This window comes from Panthera pardus, unplaced genomic scaffold (genome assembly GCF_024362965.1).
Source record: "Panthera pardus isolate Hobbes unplaced genomic scaffold, ASM2436296v1 HiC_scaffold_21, whole genome shotgun sequence".
In the NCBI taxonomy this organism is placed as follows: Eukaryota; Metazoa; Chordata; class Mammalia; order Carnivora; family Felidae; genus Panthera; species Panthera pardus.
In genome coordinates, this window is record NW_026526777.1 from 3,732,365 (window position 1) to 3,753,941 (window position 21,577).

The 21,577-nt window shown below is 42.1% G+C and overlaps 2 protein-coding genes across 2 annotated transcripts; both read right to left on the bottom strand.

Moving 5' to 3' along the window:
- Positions 1-9,612: 9,612 nt before the first annotated feature.
- On the bottom strand, positions 9,613-10,560 carry LOC109257193 (olfactory receptor 6K3-like). The gene has a single exon (XM_019433156.2). It carries the CDS (start codon positions 10,558-10,560, stop codon positions 9,613-9,615), a length of 948 nt encoding a protein of 315 aa, XP_019288701.2.
- Positions 10,561-13,959: 3,399 nt separating this feature from the next.
- LOC109257195 (olfactory receptor 6K3-like) lies at positions 13,960-17,718 on the bottom strand. Its single transcript, XM_053909516.1, has 2 exons — positions 16,740-17,718; positions 13,960-13,979 (listed from the first exon to the last, which is right to left on the bottom strand). The coding sequence occupies exons 1-2, from the start codon at positions 17,671-17,673 to the stop codon at positions 13,960-13,962; spliced, it is 954 nt and encodes a 317-aa protein (XP_053765491.1). The 5' UTR covers positions 17,674-17,718.
- Between the last annotated feature and the right edge of the window lie 3,859 nt (positions 17,719-21,577).

Genomic DNA, 21,577 nt, shown 5'->3' on the forward strand with positions numbered 1-21,577 from the left:
ATGGGTCATTCTACAATCTCCCATTCCTTCCCTTCCCCCTCTTCTAGAAAAATGGATCTCAAGTGTGTTTTGTGACAGAAGGCTTTGGTCAAATGATGTAGTTCATGGAAAGTGGCTAATTGAAGCCATAAATGCAGAGCTGCTCCAGGGGGATTGTATGGGGAGCGGAGGTGGACAGGGGGGCTGGAGGCTCTGTGAAATGCAATTTAAACTCAAGGCATTGCAGGATATGGTCCTATTAATTTATTCCATTTTGGGAAACATTTGTTTTATTTTCTTCATTGATTCTCTCTTTTCTGCTATCAAATGGGCACAAATCTTATCCTGGGAAAAAGTGCTATCTCTACACAGACTATTTATTTCCTTTGTATCAACATCATTTTTCCCTAATACATTAATATGTATTTATCGACTTCATTCGCTCCTGAAACCCTCTGAATCAATGATCTGCTCTCAATGCTCCACATCTCTTTTCTTAAAGTGTATCAGTGGCTTTCTGATTAAAAATTCAGTGGCCCCCCATCTCCTCATTGCCACTAACGTCCAAAGGTGAATCACCTGATCGTTGAAAGTCTTTCCTTTTTTGCCTTTTTGACATCATGCTATCCTGATTTCCCTCATTGGCTATTCTGTCTTCCACCTCCCAGATTTCTATCTTTGTTTATTTTTTCTATCTTTGTTTATTATTTCTTACTCCATATTTTTTCTCACACAGAGACTTTATTTATTCAAGATTGCTTATCAACTTCTTTTGGCCTTCTACTCTCATTCACTACAGTGGCTCCAGAATTCCTTATTTGTGGGTCTCTCTCCAGTGATCCACATTTTCTTCAGAACCCTCCCACTTAGAGGTCTCACGTGGACACAAACCTGCTCTCTCCACCTGTTACAAGTTGAATTCCGTCATCCCAAAGTTCACATGTTGACATTCTAACCCCTGGGACCTCAGAATGTGACTCTATTTGGAGAAAGGGTCTTTAAGGAGATAATTAAATCAAAATGAGGTCACTCGGGTGGGTCCTAATCCAATATGACTGATGAACATCCAAGAAGAGTAGATGTGGACACAGACAGTTTCAGTGGGAGGACCACAGGAAGACTCAGGGGGAAGACAGCCATCTACAAACCACAAAGACCTCATGAGGAAGCAACTCTGCCCAAACCTGGATCTCAGACTTCTAGTTCTCAGCATTGTAAGAAAATAAATTCCTGATGTTGAAGCCACTGAGCCCACATCTATCTTCATCCAAAAGTTAGTAATCCTAAGTCTAGTGCAAATGTTAATGATGGTAACGCCAAACAGCTAACTGGAAATCTCATTTGATTCCTGAAGCATTGATACCTGAAACATTTCAGAAATCAATCACTATGCTCACTTGTTTTAAAGCAAAAATCACGTAAGCTTTGGCCCCATTTACATCCCACACGTTTCCTGGGAAATTTTAATATTTTGATATTTAATCCTGGGAAACTTTTATGCTTTGTACGAACTTGCCTTATAACATTTTCTCCTAATTTCTCCTTGCTCCAAATAATCTCAACAGATATTCACAGTATCTGCGTGCACTTTAAGGTTATCTATTCTTATGCAGGTGGGTTATTCTTTTCCTAGGTAGCTCCAATTCCAATTAGTTAAGTCACTGACCTTCCTGCTGTTGGACTCCAAAGTTGGACAAACATTGAGAAGACTCCATCTTTCTCTACCCTGATGTTGCCAGCCATATAGAGTCACTAAGATCAACTGCCTTTGCCCTTCTGCTGTGTTTCTACCCTGAGTCTTCCAACTGACCTTCGTTTCCTTCACCAGGTAGGGATTTATAGATCTGATGCTTCCTGTAGAACTCTCTCTCTCTGCCCCAGCCCCATATGTATGTATGTGTGTATCTTTTTCTGAGCATAACCAGCATGGGAAGACAGACTCTCCTGGGGATTTTACATAGGCTAATGAAGATAACTAAGAAAACAATCATTCCCATAATAGCTCCAATTAAGTGAAACAGTTCAGCCTGGTAATTAGGAGAACCCAGTCACAGAGAACTCCCAGAGAACTCCAGTCCAGGACAAATGAGATAGTCTGGAAGCCTGAAGCATTGGAATAAATGTACTTTTCTAAGTTTGTCTGTCTGTCTGTTTGTTTGTTTGTTTGTTTGTTTGTTCTAGAGAGAGAATAGGGAAGGGAGAGAGAGAGGGTGAGGGAGAATCCCAAGTAGGTTCCACACTCAGCGCAGAACCTGACCTGGGGCTCGATCCCACAACCCTGAGGTAACAGCCCGTGCCGATATCAAGAGTTGGACACCCAACCAACTGAGCCACGCAGGAGCCCCAGAATGAATGTATTTTTAAAAACTTCCTTTTCTGTGGTACTTTTGGTTGGCTTGGCTTTTAAATGAATCAAACTACTGAAAATCCAACACTTGGATTTGAAGGAAGTTGATTCAGCAGAGAGGAGCGGATTGGTGGAACAATGAAAAGCGAGATCCAGACTTCCATCCTGATTGCTTATTTCCAGCCATGAAGCCAAATTTAGGAAAAAGCAAATTTGCTTTTAAGCTATAAGACATTCCATTCTCTCTTTGAATTTCTCCTTCTCTGTGTTATGGGCTAAACTCCTCTGTAAAAAGTTCTGGTTCCGTTATTAAAAACAGCTGTTAGGAACCCAAATCTGAATTTTAGGAAATGACATTTTTCTTTTAGTATATTTGACATGGGAATTGACAGTCAAGAACACATTCTCCTCAAAATTTTGTGTTCTCATTGACAAGTTCAACTGGATGCTAACATGGTACTTCAAAAAATGACTGCTTATTAATTCTTACCCTATAATTAAACTACTCTTTATACTTGTATCAGTTAGGACTGCTCCTTGCTTATTTGATCCCGAATAGATGAGTCACTCTCTTGGACTTTTCCTTAAGGTTGCAAAATAGATCTCTAAGTGCCAGGCATCGTTTCCACACTCACGGCAAAAAAAGTTGTGCGGCTGGGACCCCACCAGCAATAGCTCTCCCAGAAATCCTAGCAAATTGTTGCCAACATCTCCATACTCGGAACCCCTTCAGAGACATGGGCAAAATAGGTTTAGGTATGGGTCCTGGATTAGACAACCGAGCCAACAGGATCTGCTATATCCCTGTTCACCTTAAAATACTAATTTGGAAATTAAATCAAATTTTAAAATTCTGTATAATTTTAAGCATCGTGTTTGCTTTAGGAGACTCTATAAAAGGTATTGGTTATTTACATGGAAACAAATTTACTTGACAACCCGTGATGACATTTAATTCTGTATCATCGATTCCAAACTCAGGCAATGGTTCCCTTCAAGTAGTACATGAAGTCATGTCTAAGAAATTTATATAGTTGCAGCCATTTTAGACTTATTGGAACAATCCACTATTTTCATAAATGACATTAAATTACAATATGAAAGTATAAATTATTTTTTAACGTTTTGAAGCATGATAAAAACAATGAAATACATATCCATTTATTCAATGAATGAAATTTTATGAAACAAAAGTCTCAGTATTAAAGTCATCAACATGTAGGGGCATCTGGGGGGCTCAGTCAGTTAAGTAACCGACCCTTGGTTTCCGACTTTTGTATCATGACTCAGGTCATAGTCTCACGGTTCATGAGTTTGAGGCCTGTGTCAGACTCTGCACTGACAGTGTAGAGCCTGCTTGGGATTCTCTCTCTCTCTCTCTCTCTCTCTCTCTCTGTCCCTCTCTCTCTCTTTCAAAAATAAATAAATAAACTTTATTTATTTTTTTTAACGTGTATTTATTTTTGAGACAGAGGGACAGAGCATGAACGGGGGAGGGACAGAGAGAGAGAGGGAGACACAGAATCAGAAGCAGGCTCTAGGCTCTGAGCCATCAGCCCAGAGCCTGATGCGGGGCTCGAACTCACGGACCACGAGATCGTGACCTGAGCTGAAGTCGGACGCTTAACCGACCGAGCCACCCGGGCGCCCCAATAAATAAACTTTAAAATTAAATTAAGATGCTTATTTATTTTGAGAGAGAGAGAGTGAACGCAGGTGGGTGGGTGAGGAACAGATAAGAGAGGGAGACGTAGAATCCGAAGCAGCCTCCAGACTCTGAGCTGTCAGCACAGAGCCTCACACAGGACTCAAACTCATGAACTGTGAGATCATGACCTGAGTGAAGTCGGATGCTTAAGTGACTGAGCCACCTAGGCGCCCCATCAAAATAAATCACCAAACTTAAAAAAAAAGCATATTTAAAAAAAAGAAAAAGAAAAATTGTCAACACATAACAATTAAGAGTTAAAAGGGAAAACAGAAAAGATCTGCACTGGTTATTAAATATATGCGATATTATACCAGTGATTCTCAAATAAACGTGTTTGCATTCCTTTTGTTTTGTCTCAGATTGACGAAGAATATGCCAAGGGATACATGCTACACGAGGTAATGTGTTGAAATGTAAACTCTCAATGTTGCTGACTATACACATTTTTAGGATATTGGGAATCGTGATTTGGCACTATTTCATTTTTAAATCCTGAATATTATTGAATATTGCAGCTGTATTTCTAGGAATTAATCTTGCGACAAGATCGCAGTCTACACACGTACATGCCGTTTTTCACTGTGACATGATTTCACTGTGACACGTTTATGCTTAGATGTGATTGAAATAAACTTCAATCTGCAGCCATAGGGATAAGGGATACAACCATAATACAACATATTATGCTGCAATTGTTTGATATGGAAATACTAGACCTCTGTGCTGTGACTTGGAAAGACATAAACAAATGTGTTGTTAACTCTGATGGCATGCGATCGATCTGCTTTTGTTTTTAGAGTTTATTTACTTATTTATTTATTTAGAGAGTGAAACAGTGTGGGGGAGGGGCGGAGAGACAGGGGAGAGAAAATTCCAAGCGGGCTCCGTGCCATCAGCGCAGAGCCTGATGCAAGGCTTGATCTCACGAACTGTGAGATCATGGCTTGAGCCAAAATCAAGAGTCGGACACTTAACCAACTGAGCCAACCAGGGGCGTCAATGATCTGCTTTTGTAAAAAAAAAAAAAAAAAAAAAAAATAGAGAGAGAGAGACAGAGACAGAGAAATGTACATGGAAATATGTTTTTATTTATTTTCCTTAATTTTCATACTTCCTCTTATTTTCTCCATAGACAGCTATTTAAATTACTTAACTGTAATCGTAAGATATCTTCCGCAGGTATGTTTCCTTGCGAAACAAGCATTTGTGTTTTGTGTACATGTGCTTTTTGTTCACATCAATTGTATCAGATTGATTTCGTTGCATTGTTGATTTTTTTTTCCACTCAACATTATTTTTTAGTTATTTAGGTTTCTTTGTGTTCATTGAGTTCACACCATCTAGCCCCTATATGATCCTCTGAAATATTCACTGATCTTAGTTAAAGCAACTCTTCCCCATCATAGGTCACAGATTGCTTCCAACTTCCCCACACCCAACTAACATCTTCACGCATGTTGATTTATTAACACGTGTGAAAATATGTTTGGGACACATTCCTAGGAGCAAGATTACTAGGAGAGAGGATACACTCGAGTTTAAGTTCTACCAGAATTTTCTCCAGAATGGCTACACTAGTTTATATTACCTGCTGGGTATGTGTGTTTCTTTGTCTCTACATCCCCTCCAACACTGAGCCTTAATAAAGAGTTTAAGCATGTCTTTTTCTTTCTTTCTTTCTTTCTTTCTTTCTTCCCTTTCTTTCTCTTTCTTTCTTTCTTCTTTCTTTCTTTCTTTTTTTTTTGAGTGAGAGAGATAAAGAGAGAGAGAGAGAGAGAGAGAGCGCACATGAGCAGGGGAGGGGCAGAAAGAGGGAGAGAATCCACACTGACAGCATGGAGCCGGATGCGGGGCTCAAACCCATGAACTGTGACATAATGACTCGAGCCAAATCAAAGACTAGGGCACTTAACTGACTGAGCTTCAGGTGCCCCAGAGTTTAAGCATCTCTTTATGTGATTATGAGCCTTTTGCATTTATCTTATTTTAAATTACTTGTCTATATTTGTTGCTGATTTTCTTCCAAGTTTCTTTTCTTTGTTCTTCTTTTAAAGAAATCTTTTACTTTAAGGAAAATGATTTTTTTCTCACCCCAAATAAACTAAACAAATATGCAACAAGAAATGGTATTATGGTTTCAGAAAAAGACACGCTCACCAATTTACCTAACACAGCAGTTTCTAATTAGAGACCACTATAGACAATTCATACGAACTTTATGCTATGTTTGGACAAACACAAAACATTTTGCTTATGTACGTTTAACAAGCGATAAGAATACAAAAGTAGGGGGTGCCTGGGTGGCTCAGTCGGTTAAGCGTCCAGCTTCAACCCAGGTCGTGATCTCATGGTTCATGAGTTCAAGCCCCGCATCGGGCTCTGTGCTGACAGCTCGGAGCCTCCAGCCTGCTTCCGATTCTGTGTCTCCCTCTCTCTCTCTGCCCCTATCCTGCTCATGCTCTATCCCTCAAAAATAAAGTTTAAAATATTTTTTTTTAATTTTTTTTTAAATTTTTTTTTCAACATTTTTTATTTATTTTTGGGACAGAGAGAGACAGAGCATGAACGGGGGAGGGGCAGAGAGAGAGGGAGACACAGAATCGGAAACAGGCTCCAGGCTCCGAGCCATCAGCCCAGAGCCTGACGCGGGGCTCGAACTCATGGACCGCGAGATCGTGACCTGGCTGAAGTCGGACGCTTAACCGACTGCGCCACCCAGGCGCCCCTAAAATATTTTTTTAAAAAAGAATACAAAAGTAGAATCTCTACAATTCTTCAATATGGCGTGCATATGTTTTTTTTAATTTTCACATTGTTTTAAAAGCTTTTGTATTTAACTATTATTCCACCTTAAAAAATCTTTAATGCTGTAACATTATTTCCAAATACTGATCAAGTGCAAGAGGACTAAAAACCACAAAAACGGTGAGGAAAATGGTAGAGAAAAAAGAATGGTCTTTCCAAAGAATGGCCCACCTGCATATCCCCCCCCCCCAAACCCCACTGCAGGTCTCCAGCACCTTCTCTGTTTCTAAATGATAAAAAAAAATCTATTAATTTTTTTAATGTTTATTTATTTTTGAGAGAGAAAGAGAGAGACAGAGCGCAAGCAGGGGAGGGACAGAGAGAGAGAGAGAGAGAGAGAGAGACAGAATCCGAAGCAGGCTCCAGGCTCTGAGCTGTCAGCACAGAGCCCGACACGGGGCTCGAACTCACGAGCTATGAGATCATGACCTGAGCTGAAGTCTGGCGCTTAACCGACTGAGCCACCCAGGCGTCCCCCGCAAAAATCCATTTAATGTGTAAAATATCTTTCCCACGCATGCACACACACACACACACACACACACATGCACACACACAACCAGGTGGCATGGTTAAATAATTACACATTTGATGCAGATAATGTTTCTGAAAATTATAGAATTATTAAGAAATAATTAACAATACGATTCTAAAATACTCACAACCCAAAAGACAATCTTAAGATTCAGACAGTAAGGACTAGTTATTCAATTTCGACAATTCCGGGCTGGTACGGTGCCAGACAAAGCCCACGCACAGCAGAACGCAGTAACTTATGAAGTGTTTCACACGTGGATATTAAAACAATAATCATTTAGCCTCCTACTGATGAGTCTGCTCGTCAGCTGCAAGAAGGTGACTTAGGCTGGACTCCTGGCTTTGGGTTCTGGTTCTGGACTCCAGGCACCAGGCTTTGGGCAGATCAGCCCCCCGATGTCTCTAATTCTCTGAACCAGGGGCTCCCAGGCACACGGCCTCATGAGTCCAATCCTGCCCGAAAAGCAGCCACCAGAACGAACCCAACCACAAAGGCATGGATTCAACCCCTGTAATGTCCACTGACATCCCAATAGTCAAAAAAAAAAAAAAAAAAAGAAAGAAAGAAAAGAAAAAGAAAGAAAAAAAAAGAAAGAAAGAAAGAAAAGAAAAAGAAAAAAGCCAATCCAAAGTTATGGGGCAGAAAAGTATACGCCACCCACCCTGAAGATTTGTGAACTTGTAATTCCGTTATGGGGATGTGAAGAATCGGGACCGATAACTCAGTTTATCACTGCAACTTATCACTACCCTTTATGACAGCCGTGCTACAATTTCGCCTTGTCCGTGATAGAATTGGCAGCTTTGCAGAGCAGCTCGACTTCTTACTTAATCCATGTAATCAAAGTTGTACTGAAAGTGCCCCACCGATGCACTAGTGCAACCATTTGCAAAAATAATATTTTTACCAACAGCTATAAACATAGCAGCGCATGTTACTTGAGTGAGTCAACTTCTTGAAATTTATCTTGAGACAGAAGTTTTTGAAAATGGAAAGAACTTTATGCAAAAAAAAAAAAAAAGATAATTGCCATATTTATAAGAATGGTGATAACCAGGGGCACCTGGGTGGCTCAGTCGGTTGAGCGTCCGACTTTGGCTCAGGTCATGATCTCAGGGTGCATGGGTTTGAGCCCCGCGTCAGGCTCTGTGCTGACAGCTGGGAGCCTGGAGCCTGCTTCGGATTCTGTGTCTCCCTCTCTCTCTCTGCCCCTCCCCTGCTCACATTCTGTCTCTCTCTCTCTCTCTCTCTTAAAAAATAAAATAAATATTAAAAAAAAAAAGAATGGTGATAGCCAGGAAACAATATAAAGGTTCAAAAGAGAGAACTAATTTGCATATCCAATCCAATTTTTGCCATAATTAAACTGATGGCCCTAAGTACTTTGTAGAAACATGAATAAGTTTTAGTATATAATTTTGAATTAAACATTTTTTATTACCAAGTCACATAGGTATTAGAGGAAAACTGCTACACGAAATATATATTTTAGCACTGATATCGGAAAAGAGACAATTTCTTAGAGGGGTGGAGTAAATCATCAATAAATTTCATTGCCTATAGATGTAAACATATGCATTTATTATGTCAACATTTTCTCACACTGATCCTACGTGAGATGCTAAGTTCCCACGGGGAGGGGTCTGATCTACTCAGTTGCTTTTCACAGTTGCAGGGTTAACATAACTGCACATCATCCGTGACGCCCCTGTTCACGACAGCGTCACATACAGAGCACCCCAGTATGTAGATCTTAAAAATACCGGCAAGAATGACTGGAAAGGAAGAAAAGATGGGGGATCCAGTCTGTGGTCTGGGTGCCAGAAGCTCTTGCTTCTGCTTAATGTCCAGTAGCTTCCAGAAAGAACTTGGACCCGTCACCTCAGTGTCATGGGGAGTGGGCTCCATGGGCTCCATCAGGTCACTGGGAGCTTTGTAAAGAGATTCGATACCAAAGAAAGGTAATACCTATGAGTATTATTAATATTTATACAATTAACCGCCTTGAAGTAAAAGAGCAAATTAAAATCAAATGCACAAAATGAGAGATACAGAAAAGAAAACGGTGTTTTTGCCGTCTCTGTAAGTCCTCATAGGACTTTCTCTGTCAGTCTTCTCACCAACTCATGGAGAAGAAATTCGGGCTAATTGCATAATTCTTTTCAGTTCTCGTGTCTGTGGGGTCGGTATTTTGCGAAGAAGTTCCATCCGTATAGAAGGCTGCTTCCTAAGTTACCTACCACGTACATGAAACACATTTTGAGGGCAAAGGAGCTTCTTAATAGCATCTTTCATATCATTATTTCTCAGGCTGTATATCATGGGATTGAAAAGGGGAGAAAGGACAGAGAATGTTAGAGCAATGGCTGTGTCCCAGAACGGCGTATACATGGCAGAGAATCTGAGGTACATGAGGGCCACGCTGCCAAAAAACATCAGGAAGACGGCAATGTGGGCGACGCAGGTGGAGAAGGCCTTTTTACGACCCTCCGCTGAAGGGATGCCCAGGATAACAACCACAATTCTGATGTACGAAAGGGAAATAATCAGACTCGTTATCAGAATGGCCGAAGCATGAATCACGTCTTGCACTAGGATCACAGAGGCATCCGTACAGGCTAAATTTAATAATGGACCGAAATCACAGAAGATCTGATGGATTTGGTTGGGGCCACAGAAAGGTAGGGTAGAAATCCACACAACCTCAGGTAGAAGGATGAGGAAACCAAAGACACAAGAGCCTGCAGAAAGCTGAGCGCATAGTCGGGGGGTCATGATGGTCAGGTAGTGAAGAGGGTTGCAGATGGCAACGTACCTGTCGATGGCCATGATGGTCAGCAAGGCTCCTTCAGTGTTTCCGAGTGAATGGAAGAAGTACATCTGCAAGAGGCAGCCAGTAAAGGAGATGGTCTTTTGGCTGCTGATCAGATTGGAGAGCATCTTGGGGATGGTGGCCGTGGTGTACCAGATCTCCAGAAATGAGAAGATACTGATGAAATTGTACATGGGGTTGTGGAGACGGGTGTCCAGCCGGACAGCAAAGAAGACCATCAGGTTCCCGACGACAATAAAGGTGTAGACGAAAAGTAGGGGGAAGAAGTACAGGAGGCCGCCATCTTGGAGCTGCGGGAAGCCAGTGAAGATGAATTCAGTCACGGCTGATAGATTTTCACTCTCCATTATCCCCAGAAGAGCTTCCTGTGAATAAGGGAGAGGTTACACCCAAGTAACAGAGAAGGAAATCGACGCAGTGTAAACATAAACAGTATTTTGGTTACGTGGCGTTTTTTTTTGCGTGTGTTTTGACACTTCCTCAGTTCAAAATGACCAGTGGCTTGCCTGTATCTGGAATCTTTATTTGGGAGACAGTATAGCTAATGATTAGTACAGCCAGGGTTCAAATCGAACATATCGAACATACTGAGCCTGAATTCTCATCCTGCTGCTTATTAGTTGGGTGATAATGGGCAAGTCCCACAATCTCTCTGAGATTCAGCATCTTCTTCTGTAGGTGAAAACCTATTTGTCCAATCGGAGTTGTATTACATGAGTTAATGTATCAACGCCCCTGACATTCATGATCAATATCTGTTCTCATTTCTTTCCGAGATCGGCTTTCTGAAACAGTAATATTAACAGTATCTCATTCAGATCTTGTTCACTCCTCCACCATTTGCTGTGTGAATTCTTTCTTTACTGCCACTTACAGAAGACATTTTGTCCTATGTGTCAGTGACATGATAACCGCAAAGCAACATAAATGTTTCAGTTATTATATTATGACTACCCTTTTGCGCCAGAAACTCCTGATTACCGCTACTTGAAGATTTTCCTCCCTTGGCTCTCATGCAACCCCACTCCAGGTTTGCCCTGTTCCTATATGGAGGCTTCTTCTCGTGTGTTCGCTATATCATTGTTTCCTTCTATGTGTTATGGACCCATCTTCTTTACCCACTCGGTACATGGCTGTGTATGGCATGTTTCTGCTGTGGCCCCTGAAGTCCTGTCTTTCCTCACTGTCTGTGGATGAACAATACATAGGCATCAAGCCTCTGTCTCCAGCACAGGTGTGTTTCCAGACTTCAGATCCGCACACCCAGCATATCCCCACCCGCCACTCCCTCCTCCTGCACGATGGCAGATTTCAGGGTCTACCTCCAATTCCCCGAGATCATTGCCTTGTGAAGGCCAACACTCTTTTGGGAAGGCATTCAGACTCGCTTTTCTTCACCAGGATGCTTCTGGCTCCCTTTGGGTTTCAGCTCAGCCTCTGCCTCCTGTCAGAAGTGCGCTCATGTCCTTCCCCACATTCACATACGCACACACACACATGTACACATACACCTCTGGGTTTATTCTCATCTCTGTGTCTTCGGCAGGGCCTCTACCATTAACTTGATTAAGTTTCACTGCAATTCTTGTTCTCTGCTTAACTTCACTAGACTGTGAGCTTCCATTTGGGCAGGATGAGCCTTTGTCTTTCACGACCCCTAGTATATATTAAGCACTTGAAAGTAGCTTCTTTTGTAATGACTAGGTTTGGATCTGACTTGCAAACATCATTAAAGCCAGAAAAATCCAGAAGCAAGGCAGGTAGAGAAGAGAGGATGAGCATTCATGTCTTGGACCATCACATGGTCTGAATAACTGGATATAATTTCTGATTGAAAATATGCAGAGCCCAGAATTCCAAAGATGGAACTTCCTCAGAAGCCCTAGTCCAATGCCCAAATTCAAGCCTCCCCAGATCTTCACTGAGTCTTTAGAATGTGTTTCATCCTTAGCAAAGAAAATGGATAATTTCTCCCCAGCCCTCAGTGACCCTAAACTCACCTCTGCAAAATACCAGAGGGCTCTTCCTTTTCCCTGGGTCTCTGCATTGCCGAATGTTCTTTCACTGTCTCTGGAAGTGTTGTTATAGCCATCCTACAAAAGACACCAAAGGGAAAATGAACTCCACTGAGGTTTTATCCCTCGGTAATAAGTAGAAAGCAATCTATTCCCTCATGGGGTCAATTATCAGACACCCCTGCCCTGTCTTCTCATTAGATCTTCAGGTCAGAGGAGAATCAGTGTCCCAAGGAAGACTCACAGATCCTGGTGACCATTGTTACCACCATTTTCTTGTTACTGGTTACGATTTAACCAGTCACTTCCCATCTCGGTATGGAATTGAGAGGGTTCCATACAAAGAACAGCTTTGATAGGACTCTACCCTCACAAAACACACAAGAAATAGAACAGTGTTAGAGTGCCTCGGTGGCTCAGTCAGTTAAGCATCCAAATTTGGCTCACGTCATGATCTTGTGGGTCACGAGTTCGAGCCCCACATCGGGCTCTGTGCTGACAGCTCAGAGCCTGGAGCCTGCTTTGGATTCTGTGTCTTCCTCTCTCTCTGCTCCTCCCTGCTCATGCTCCATCTCTCTCCCTCTCAAAAATAAATAAAAACATTTTTAAAAAATTAAAAAAGGAACAGCATTGAAGGTGATTCACTGGCATGTTAAGTATCATGGATAAAGTAGTGAAGAAAAAAGAAAACAATTTCTGGGAAAACATGTCATTTGGAAAAGTGAGCCAGTACTAAAGAAGACGATGGAAACCCCCCCACCTTTTTCCTTCCAGCAACATATACGGGGCTCTCCTTCAAATTATTCCTATGGAGTCTGATGAATTCCTTAAATTTTCTATTTTTCCCCACAAATATATGAAAGATTGGTCTTGTATACCACTTCGTTCACAGTGTGTTGCAAACATCGCCAAATGCAACGACACATATATTAATTCGTTTTCTATTCACCATTCTTACGGAAAATATCTTAGAAGTTTCCTGATATGGTAGCAAAGCGATGGGGTCACGTCTTTCGTGTGAATGTGGTTACGGAGCCTGGCTCAAGAATACACAATGTTAGGAAGAAGGACTTCTCATCTCTAATCATGGAATTTGGTGATTTAGAATACTTTATAAAAATAAATTCATATTAACGACGACTGTGTAAGATATGTTTATTTTTAACCACTGAAAATTATCAGGGAAGATTTTTTTCCCTTCATGTTTCTCTCGAGTGTAATACCAAAACCTTATCGCTAAGAAATATTTATATGCTCCCTTGAATATGAAATTTTATCTAGATTGTCTATCCCCCCCCCACGCCCATGAAAACTAACCTGATTTTTAGTATCAGCAACATTTGGCAAGTTTGCTTTACAGATATAATCTGTGGTTCATCTGTTTCTAGAAATAAAATTATTTCTATGAGAAAATGCATAAATTAACAAGAATGGAAAGTGACTCACTTTACTTTAAGAAAAAGAAATGTTGGGATGCCTGGGTGGCTGAATTGGTTAAGAGTCTTACTCTCGGTTTCAGCTCAGGTCATGATCTCACAGTTTGTGAGTTTGAGCCCCGCGTTGGTCTCTGTGCTGATAGCACAGAGCCTGCTTGGGATTCTCTCTCTCTCTCCCTATCTCCTCTTATGCTCTCCGTCTCTCTCTCTCTCTGTCTCTCTCTCTCTCTCAGAATAAATAAATAAAACTTTTAAATAAAGAGAAAAGAAATGTTTAATTTGTCTGTATTTGCCCTTATCCAGGTGTTAGGAAATCTGGAAATGGAAATAGTTGAATGACCATAGTGCCCCCTTTTTAACCTAACAGACCAGCCTTCACCGTGGACTTGAATTGTCAAGAGTTGCCCCACTGCAACCCAAGTGAACGTCCAGTTGGCAAACGGGCACCGATGGTAGCAACGTGCAGAAACACACTTGCACAGTCTCTTTATTCTCTGATTCTCTGATTTGTTGCTTTCTGAATAAATAAATAAATAAATAAATAAATAAATAAATAAATAAAATTCTTCTCCCTGCTCTTTTTCAAATGTACCACATGAAAAATATAAACAGTTGGGTATATGAAGCCCTTTGTGACACTTAGAGGAATAAGTTCACTTTTAGATTGGCAGAGGCATTTTTAAACCTTTATATTTATTTTCCTTCAGGATGGAAAGTTATCCGATACTTAATTGACAATAGCAAGCTTTTGTATGTGGGAGTGCCGCTGGGATGCGTCACACGTCCTCCACTTCTGTGGGTCCTCCTGCCCTCGTGGTGCATTTGTCTTTCCAATGCCTGTTCCTGCAAACTCAGGAATGCGAATGTGACCGTTTGAATTCTGGCTGCCCACGGAACAGGAATGCAAATTTTCTGGCGAGGCTACAGTGAAGCCGTGAAGTGCGATCCTAAGTCGAGAACAGGTGTTGTTGGATAATTTCTTGTTTCCTTATCTGCTTTTGTTTGCATCCGTTATTTACGATTAGCGTGGCCCAAGTTCAAAATCACGGGGTTTGGCTTCGGAGGCCGAGTAGGACTGAAGTTTGTATGTGACTGCATCCCAGGCCTCCTCTCCATTTCCAGCTGCTTTTGTCAGCGGCCCTTTAATTTAAATGGTTTCCTCGATGGGACTCGAACCAAGTGGATGACACACGGCCACTAATGTGCCTCTTCTCTGTTGGTTGTGGAATCCTAAACTCAGACTTTTGAGGCAAAGATGTCCCAACTTCACTTCATGTGCCATCCACCAAAGGAAACCCAGGAGTTGAAGAGGTAAAGTCCCCACTTGATAAACAGAAATATGCCAGATACTCATTCATGAGCCCCCATCCCAATGCATTATCTATCAAAATCCAACTTCTGTTTGGAATTTTCAACACTTGAAAAAAATTTTTTTAATGTTTATTTTTTGAGAGACAGAGAGAGACAGAACGTGAGCAGGGGAGGGGCAGAGAGAGAGGGAGACACAGATTCCGAAGCAGGCTCCAGGTTCCTGAGCTGTCAGCACAGAGCCTGACGCGGGGCTTGAACTCACAAACCACGAGATCGTGACCTGAGCTGAAGCTGGACGCTTAGCCAACTGAGCCACCCAGGCGCCCCTGGAATTTCCAACACTTTTATCAAAAAAGATTCCTGCAAAATATTTCCCAGATAGGGCCTTCTCTTGCCTGTACTGAATTCCCTTAAATTTTGTGTCGTATATACTATGACTTTAAGAGATTATTTACATTTTGTCTATTGACTTCACCTTTCTTTGTTTTTCAGGACTTACAGAGGTTTTTTTCTTCCCCCCCCTCTGGAAGGATGCTTGTGATGTAAGCTAGGTGGGGTTGCTTCGTGTTTTGTGCGCCTTTTGGGTCTCTAAAGAAATTAATATCCACGTGGTTTGGGCTGTTTTATTGGACTGTCGGGGAAGGAAATTTCAGTACACAGGATAAAATTGCTATTTTTATACCAAAATTATTGTACGTGTGTTTTGTGAAGATAATTATAAGAGCTGTGCATGAATTATGATAGAAACTTCAGGCAACAGCACTGGATATGGCAAGGAGAGGAAAGTTTCTTTAGAGCTGTTCGGTTAGAAAGTCAAAGGAATCATGTTATTTGAAGCGGCCATTCCATACATGCAAAGTAGACTTTTGTGTTGAAGAAAATGAAGATGCTTAGCCCCGGGAAGACCAGCAATAACTAACGTTCCTCTCTGTGTGTATCTGTGTGTACTGAAGTGTATATGTGTCAACAGTATCCTACACGGTAGGTTTCTTATGAACATGTCTGGCAACAGGAATCATTTAGTCTTACTAAATGTATACGCTTATTATTCTAATGAAAAACTAATTACACAACTAAAAAGGAAAGTATGCTTGACTTCCTTAAGTATTATTATTATTATTATTATCATTATTTTAAGATATCTGCTTCCCGGCGCTCCTGGATGGTTCACTCAGTTAAGCATCTGACTCTTGGTTTTGGCTCAGGTCATGATCTCGCCATGACCTGAGCTTTGAGTTTGAGCTCCATATCAAGCTCCGTGCTAACAGTGCAGGGAGTGCTTGGGATACAGTCTCTCTCTCTCTCTGTGCCTCCCCCCTGCTTGTGCTCTCTTTCTCTCTCAAAATACATAAATTAATTTCAAAAACTTAAAAAAAAAAAAGATATCTACTCCCAACAAACCTAATCAGGTAATCCATTATCCATAATGAAATAGAGAACTTTCCCAAGATCTATTGCCTGAAGCACACGGCCAGCTTCTGGAGTGATGAGCGAGCTTTCCTTTAATTACAACCGTTCAGAAGAAAGCAAGCAAATCAACCCCATAATAAGGTTCTTGACCGTATGTACATCATTGTTAATAGCTATGACCTAGAGTATAAATGTGTTTTCCTAGATATCAGGGAAAATAATGAGGAGAACAGACAGAAAGTTCAGTGTGATAAAGAACTATGTATAGAGTGGTTTCATTTTTTTTTTTAAATCTGTTACAGAAAACAGTAAGACGGGGGGAGGAGATTTGTGGCTCAGAATTAACCTCCAAACGTGTCGAACGTTTTCCGAAGGTGAACAGTGTTCTAATCGCGTTCTTCATGTCCTTGTTTCTCAGACTATAGATGACGGGATTGAAGAAGGGGGCAAGGATAGTAAACATCAGTGCAGTTGTGGTGTCCAGGACTGGGAGGTAGGTGGCATTGAATCGTGAGTACATGAGGGACACGTGGCCAAAGAAAATCAGGGACACAGCGAGATGGCCTGCACAGGTAGAAAAGGCCTTTTGCCGAGCCTCAGCAGAGGGGATCCTCAGGACCACAGTGACCATCCTGATAGAGAACAGGGCAATGATTAGGACGGTAGCGGTGATGGCCACAGCATGGATCACATCTCCAACCAGAGTCGTGGACGTGTCTGTACAGGCCAGGCTCAGCACGAGGACCAAGTCACAGAAGATTTGACAGATTTGGTCGGGCCCACAGAGAAGCGGTGTGGAAATCATCACAATCTCAGGAAGCAGGATGAGGAGACCCAAGATGCAGGAGCCTGCAGAGAACCGAGCACACAGCCGGGGGGTCATGATCATCTGGCAGCGGAGAGGGTTGCAGATGGCCACGGACCTGTCGATGGCCATGGTGGTCGACAGCATCCCCTCGGGATTTCCCAGTGAATGCAAGAAGTACATCTGCAGGAGGCAGCCAGTAATGGAGATGGTCTTCTTCTCGCAGATGAGGTTGGAGAGCATCTTGGGGATGGTGGCTGTCATGTACCGGATCCCCAGGAAGGGGAAGATGCTGATGAAATTGTACATGGGGTTGTGAGGATGGGTGTCCAGCTGGACAGCAAAGAAGACCATCAGGTTCCCAATGACAATAAAGGTGTAGACGAAAAGTAGGGGGAAGAAGTACAGGAGGCCGCCATCTTGGAGCTGTGGGAAGCCAGTGAAGATGAATTCAGTCACGGCTGACAGGTTTCCCCTCTCCATATGCACCGCAGAGCTCCCTGCGAATGAAGGAGAGGGCACACACTAGCTCACAAGGAGGCAGAGAAGAACGGGTGGTGAACAGCTAAGTAACTTGGATGAATAACAGGAAATAACTTGCAAGTTTTCTTCTTTCCTAATTTCACACTCTTGTGCACATTGACTAGTATTTGACTTTTTCTCCCCGCTCCTTCAGAGGCACGATCACAGAAACAGTGGTCCCCAAATGTTTTTAAGTGTTTTCTTTATTATTTATTTTTGAGAAAGACGGAGAGAGTGGGAGCAGGGGCGGGGCAGAGAGAAAGGGAGAATCTCAAGCAGGCTCCGCGCTGTCAGGGAAGAGCCCGATGGGGGGCTCAGACCCATGAAACCGTGAGTGAGATCATGACCCGAGCCGAAGGCAGACGGGAGGAAATATTAATACTAGCATGGAAGGCTTTGAGAATGGCCAAACACTTTACAATAGCAAGAACCGCATTGCATAGTGTGCTGGGTATGGAGTCAGTCACTGTGGCAAGCACCGCCCCAAGCACAGGCTGTATTTTTTTCCCTAATGCTCCAGATGCTCTAGGGAGGCAAGATCATCCTCTTTTTACAGAGGAGAACACTTAGACACAGACAGGTGAAACCCTTTTCCGAGGGATTCTCGCCTGAAGTCAGAATGTAAATCCGTGCACTGTATCTCTAAGGACGCGCTCGAACCCACTGCCCCTGCCCGTATGTGTAAACACACTTTCAGGGCTTAGAGCAGCGTCAGGAAGATAGTCAACACTCCAGAATATCGGGCACTGTTACACTGGGGTTTCTGGATTATATTTGTCATGTTTCATCATCCACTACTAGCTTTTCCTTCCTTATTTTTTTAAATGTTTATTCGTTTATTTTGGGAGAGAGAGAGCAAGAGTGAGTGGGGAGGGAGTCAGAGAGAGAGACAGAGAGACAGAGAGAGAGAGAAAGAGAATCCTGAACAGGGTTCACACTGTCAACGCCGAGCCCAACTCAGGGCTCAATCTCATGACCTTGAGATCATGACCTGAGCCCAAACCAAGGGTTGGACTCTTAACCAACTGAGCCACTCAGGTGCCCCTGTTTTTCCTTCTTTAGACTGGGCTCTTCCTTCAGGGAAGTAACCTAGAACAGGATTGGCCTGTAAAAAAAAAATGGTTGGTGTCAAATAAATTAACTTGGAAGCCATACTCTTGATGCAATTAGAATTAAACCCACAAGACAGCCATGGACAAGTGAGAAAAGAAAATTGGAGACTGTTTGGAAAGGGAAGTATGACAATTCACACACACATGTATATATATATGTATATACACATATGTATACATATGTATACATATGTATACATATGTGTATATACATATATATATGTATGTACACATATGTATACATATATATATATGAAGTTTATTGTCAGATTGGTTTCCATACAACACCCAGTGCTCATCCCAACAGGTGCCCTCCTCAATGCCCATCACCCACCCTCCCCTCCCTCCCATCCCCCATCAACCTCAGTTTGTTCTCAGTTTTTAAGACTCTCTTATGGTTTGGCTCCCTCCCCCTCTAACTTTTTTTTCCCGACAATTCACTTTTAATGAGAGTCCTAAGCAAGTCTGGAAAAACTGGCCTCTCAAAGGATCCATCATAATGGAGTATCCTGTTTTATTTATGCCTGTGCCCAGTAACTTTCCCGCTATACTTGCCTTTATGTGCTACCAACATTTGAAGTTTCTGAGTCCTCAGGCTTTTTTTTTAATGTTTGTTTATTTATTTAGAGAGAGAGAGAGAGGGAGAGAGAATCCCAAGAAGGCTCCGCTCTGTTAACAAAGAGCCCGATACGGGGCTTGGACACACGAACCATGAGATCATGATCTGAGAGGAAATCAAGAGTTAGACACTAACCCACTGATCCACCCAGGAACCCCTATGACTTTCTTGTGCATGGTGAGTGAATTCTTTCTCAAGCCTTAGCCTCCTGCACTCACCTCTACCCAAGACTGCAGGGGCTCCCCTGTCTGTGTGGATCTCTGCATCCTTGACACTCCTCCGGCCCCTCCAAAAGGCATCTCACGGTTATTTTCACAGGCATCCCAGGGAATAGCAAGAAGGGTAAGCGGGCTCCATTGGGGATTCCCTCCCTGCCCCCCAGCGCAGAACATCGCTTTCCCTCACGGGGTTAACTAGCAGAAAGGTCCCCATTGTACGCTCGTCTCATTAGATTTCGGGATCAGAGTCGTCATGAAGTATTTTTTCCTGATTGAACTCATATCTCTGGACATGGCAAACTACTTTCCCCACCACTGTGGTTATCGCCCCGGGTGTTCGTAAGTCTACCCGGTGCCCTGCAAAGAGCGCTTTGTGTTGGTCCTCCTCTTCTTACATGAACACACTTGTGTGGAAAGTCTTGAAGGAAACATACTTGAAAGAAAAACTTGAAAAATAGTTAATAGAAAATAAGACCATTTCCCAACAGACATGTCATTGGGATTTTGTGCCAATAGTGAAGTGAGGGGGCCATGTTATTTTTTTTTTCTCATGCCACAAATGCATGTGAATCTCTCTTCCCCTAAACAATCCACGTGGGTCCTGCTGACCTCTCTAGTGACAGTCAGTGTCTCACCACTTTTCACAGGATTATTCTGTATTCCAAGTGCTCAATCCACTGCTCTGTTGAAAACTCAGAGTTGTTGTTGTTATTTTCCTCTTCCTCCTCCTCCTCTCCTTCTCCTTCTCTTCCTTCTCCTTCTCCTTCTCCTCCTTCCCCTTCTCCTCCTCTTCCTCCTCCTCCTTCTTCTTCTTCTTCTTCTTCTTCTTCTTCTTCTTCTTCTTCTTTTTATTTAATTTTTTTTAACGTTTATTTATTTTTGAGACAGAGAGAGACAGAGCATGAACGGGGGAGGGACAGACAGAGAGGGAGACACAGAATCGAAGCAGGCTCCAGGCTCCGAGCTGTCAGCCCAGAGCCCGACGCGGGGCTCGAACTCATGGACCGCGAGATCGTGACCTGAGCTGAAGTCGGACGCCCAACCGACTGAGCCACCCAGGCGCCCCTTCTTCTTCTTCTTCTTCTTCTTCTTCTTCTTCTTCTTCTTCTTCTTCTTCTTCTTCTTCTTCTTCAAATCTAGTTGCTTTTATCATGTAATCCCCTTTGGAATTATGTGTCAAATTTTGGATGGGAAGATGTGCTTTCTTTCTCTCTTGAGTTTTGTCTAACATTTCTTCCTGTGACATAGGGACGTAGTTTCCTTGTCTAACGTCTTATAATATTTTTTCTTGAAATTCCAAAATAATAGTAAGCCATTGGAATAAAAGGTCCAGCATAGGGAACATAGCACTGCATGATGACAGATGGTGACTACAGTCGTGGGGAGCATGACGTACAGTATAGAGGTGTTGAATCACTATGTTGTACACCTGGGACTAATTAGCATTATGGGTCAACTATACGCAAACTAAAGAAAAAAATCACATGAGAAGATCTGGAAAAAATGTTAATGGGAAAAAATGTCCTTTCTAATGGTTTACCGTGGCATGAAATGGTCTATTTTATTTTTAACAACTTTATTGAGGTATACTTTGTATACAAAGAAAATATTTAACATGTGCAATAGATGAGTGTGAACATATGCAAACACCACATATAAGCACCACAGTCAAGGCAACAGATGTATCCAACACCTCTCAGACCTACTTCATGTTTAAGGTCACAAAGCTTGTATGTAGTCCAGTAAAATATGAGCCTCTCTTCTACAGATCTTATGCTCTTAACCACTGTATCTTGTAATCTGCAGTTGTTACTAATGTTTATGGAATAATAAGAATAATACTTACGTAATAGAAATAAAATTAATGTTTACAGCATATATTTTAATGGCTTAAACGTCATATTTCCTCCCTATTA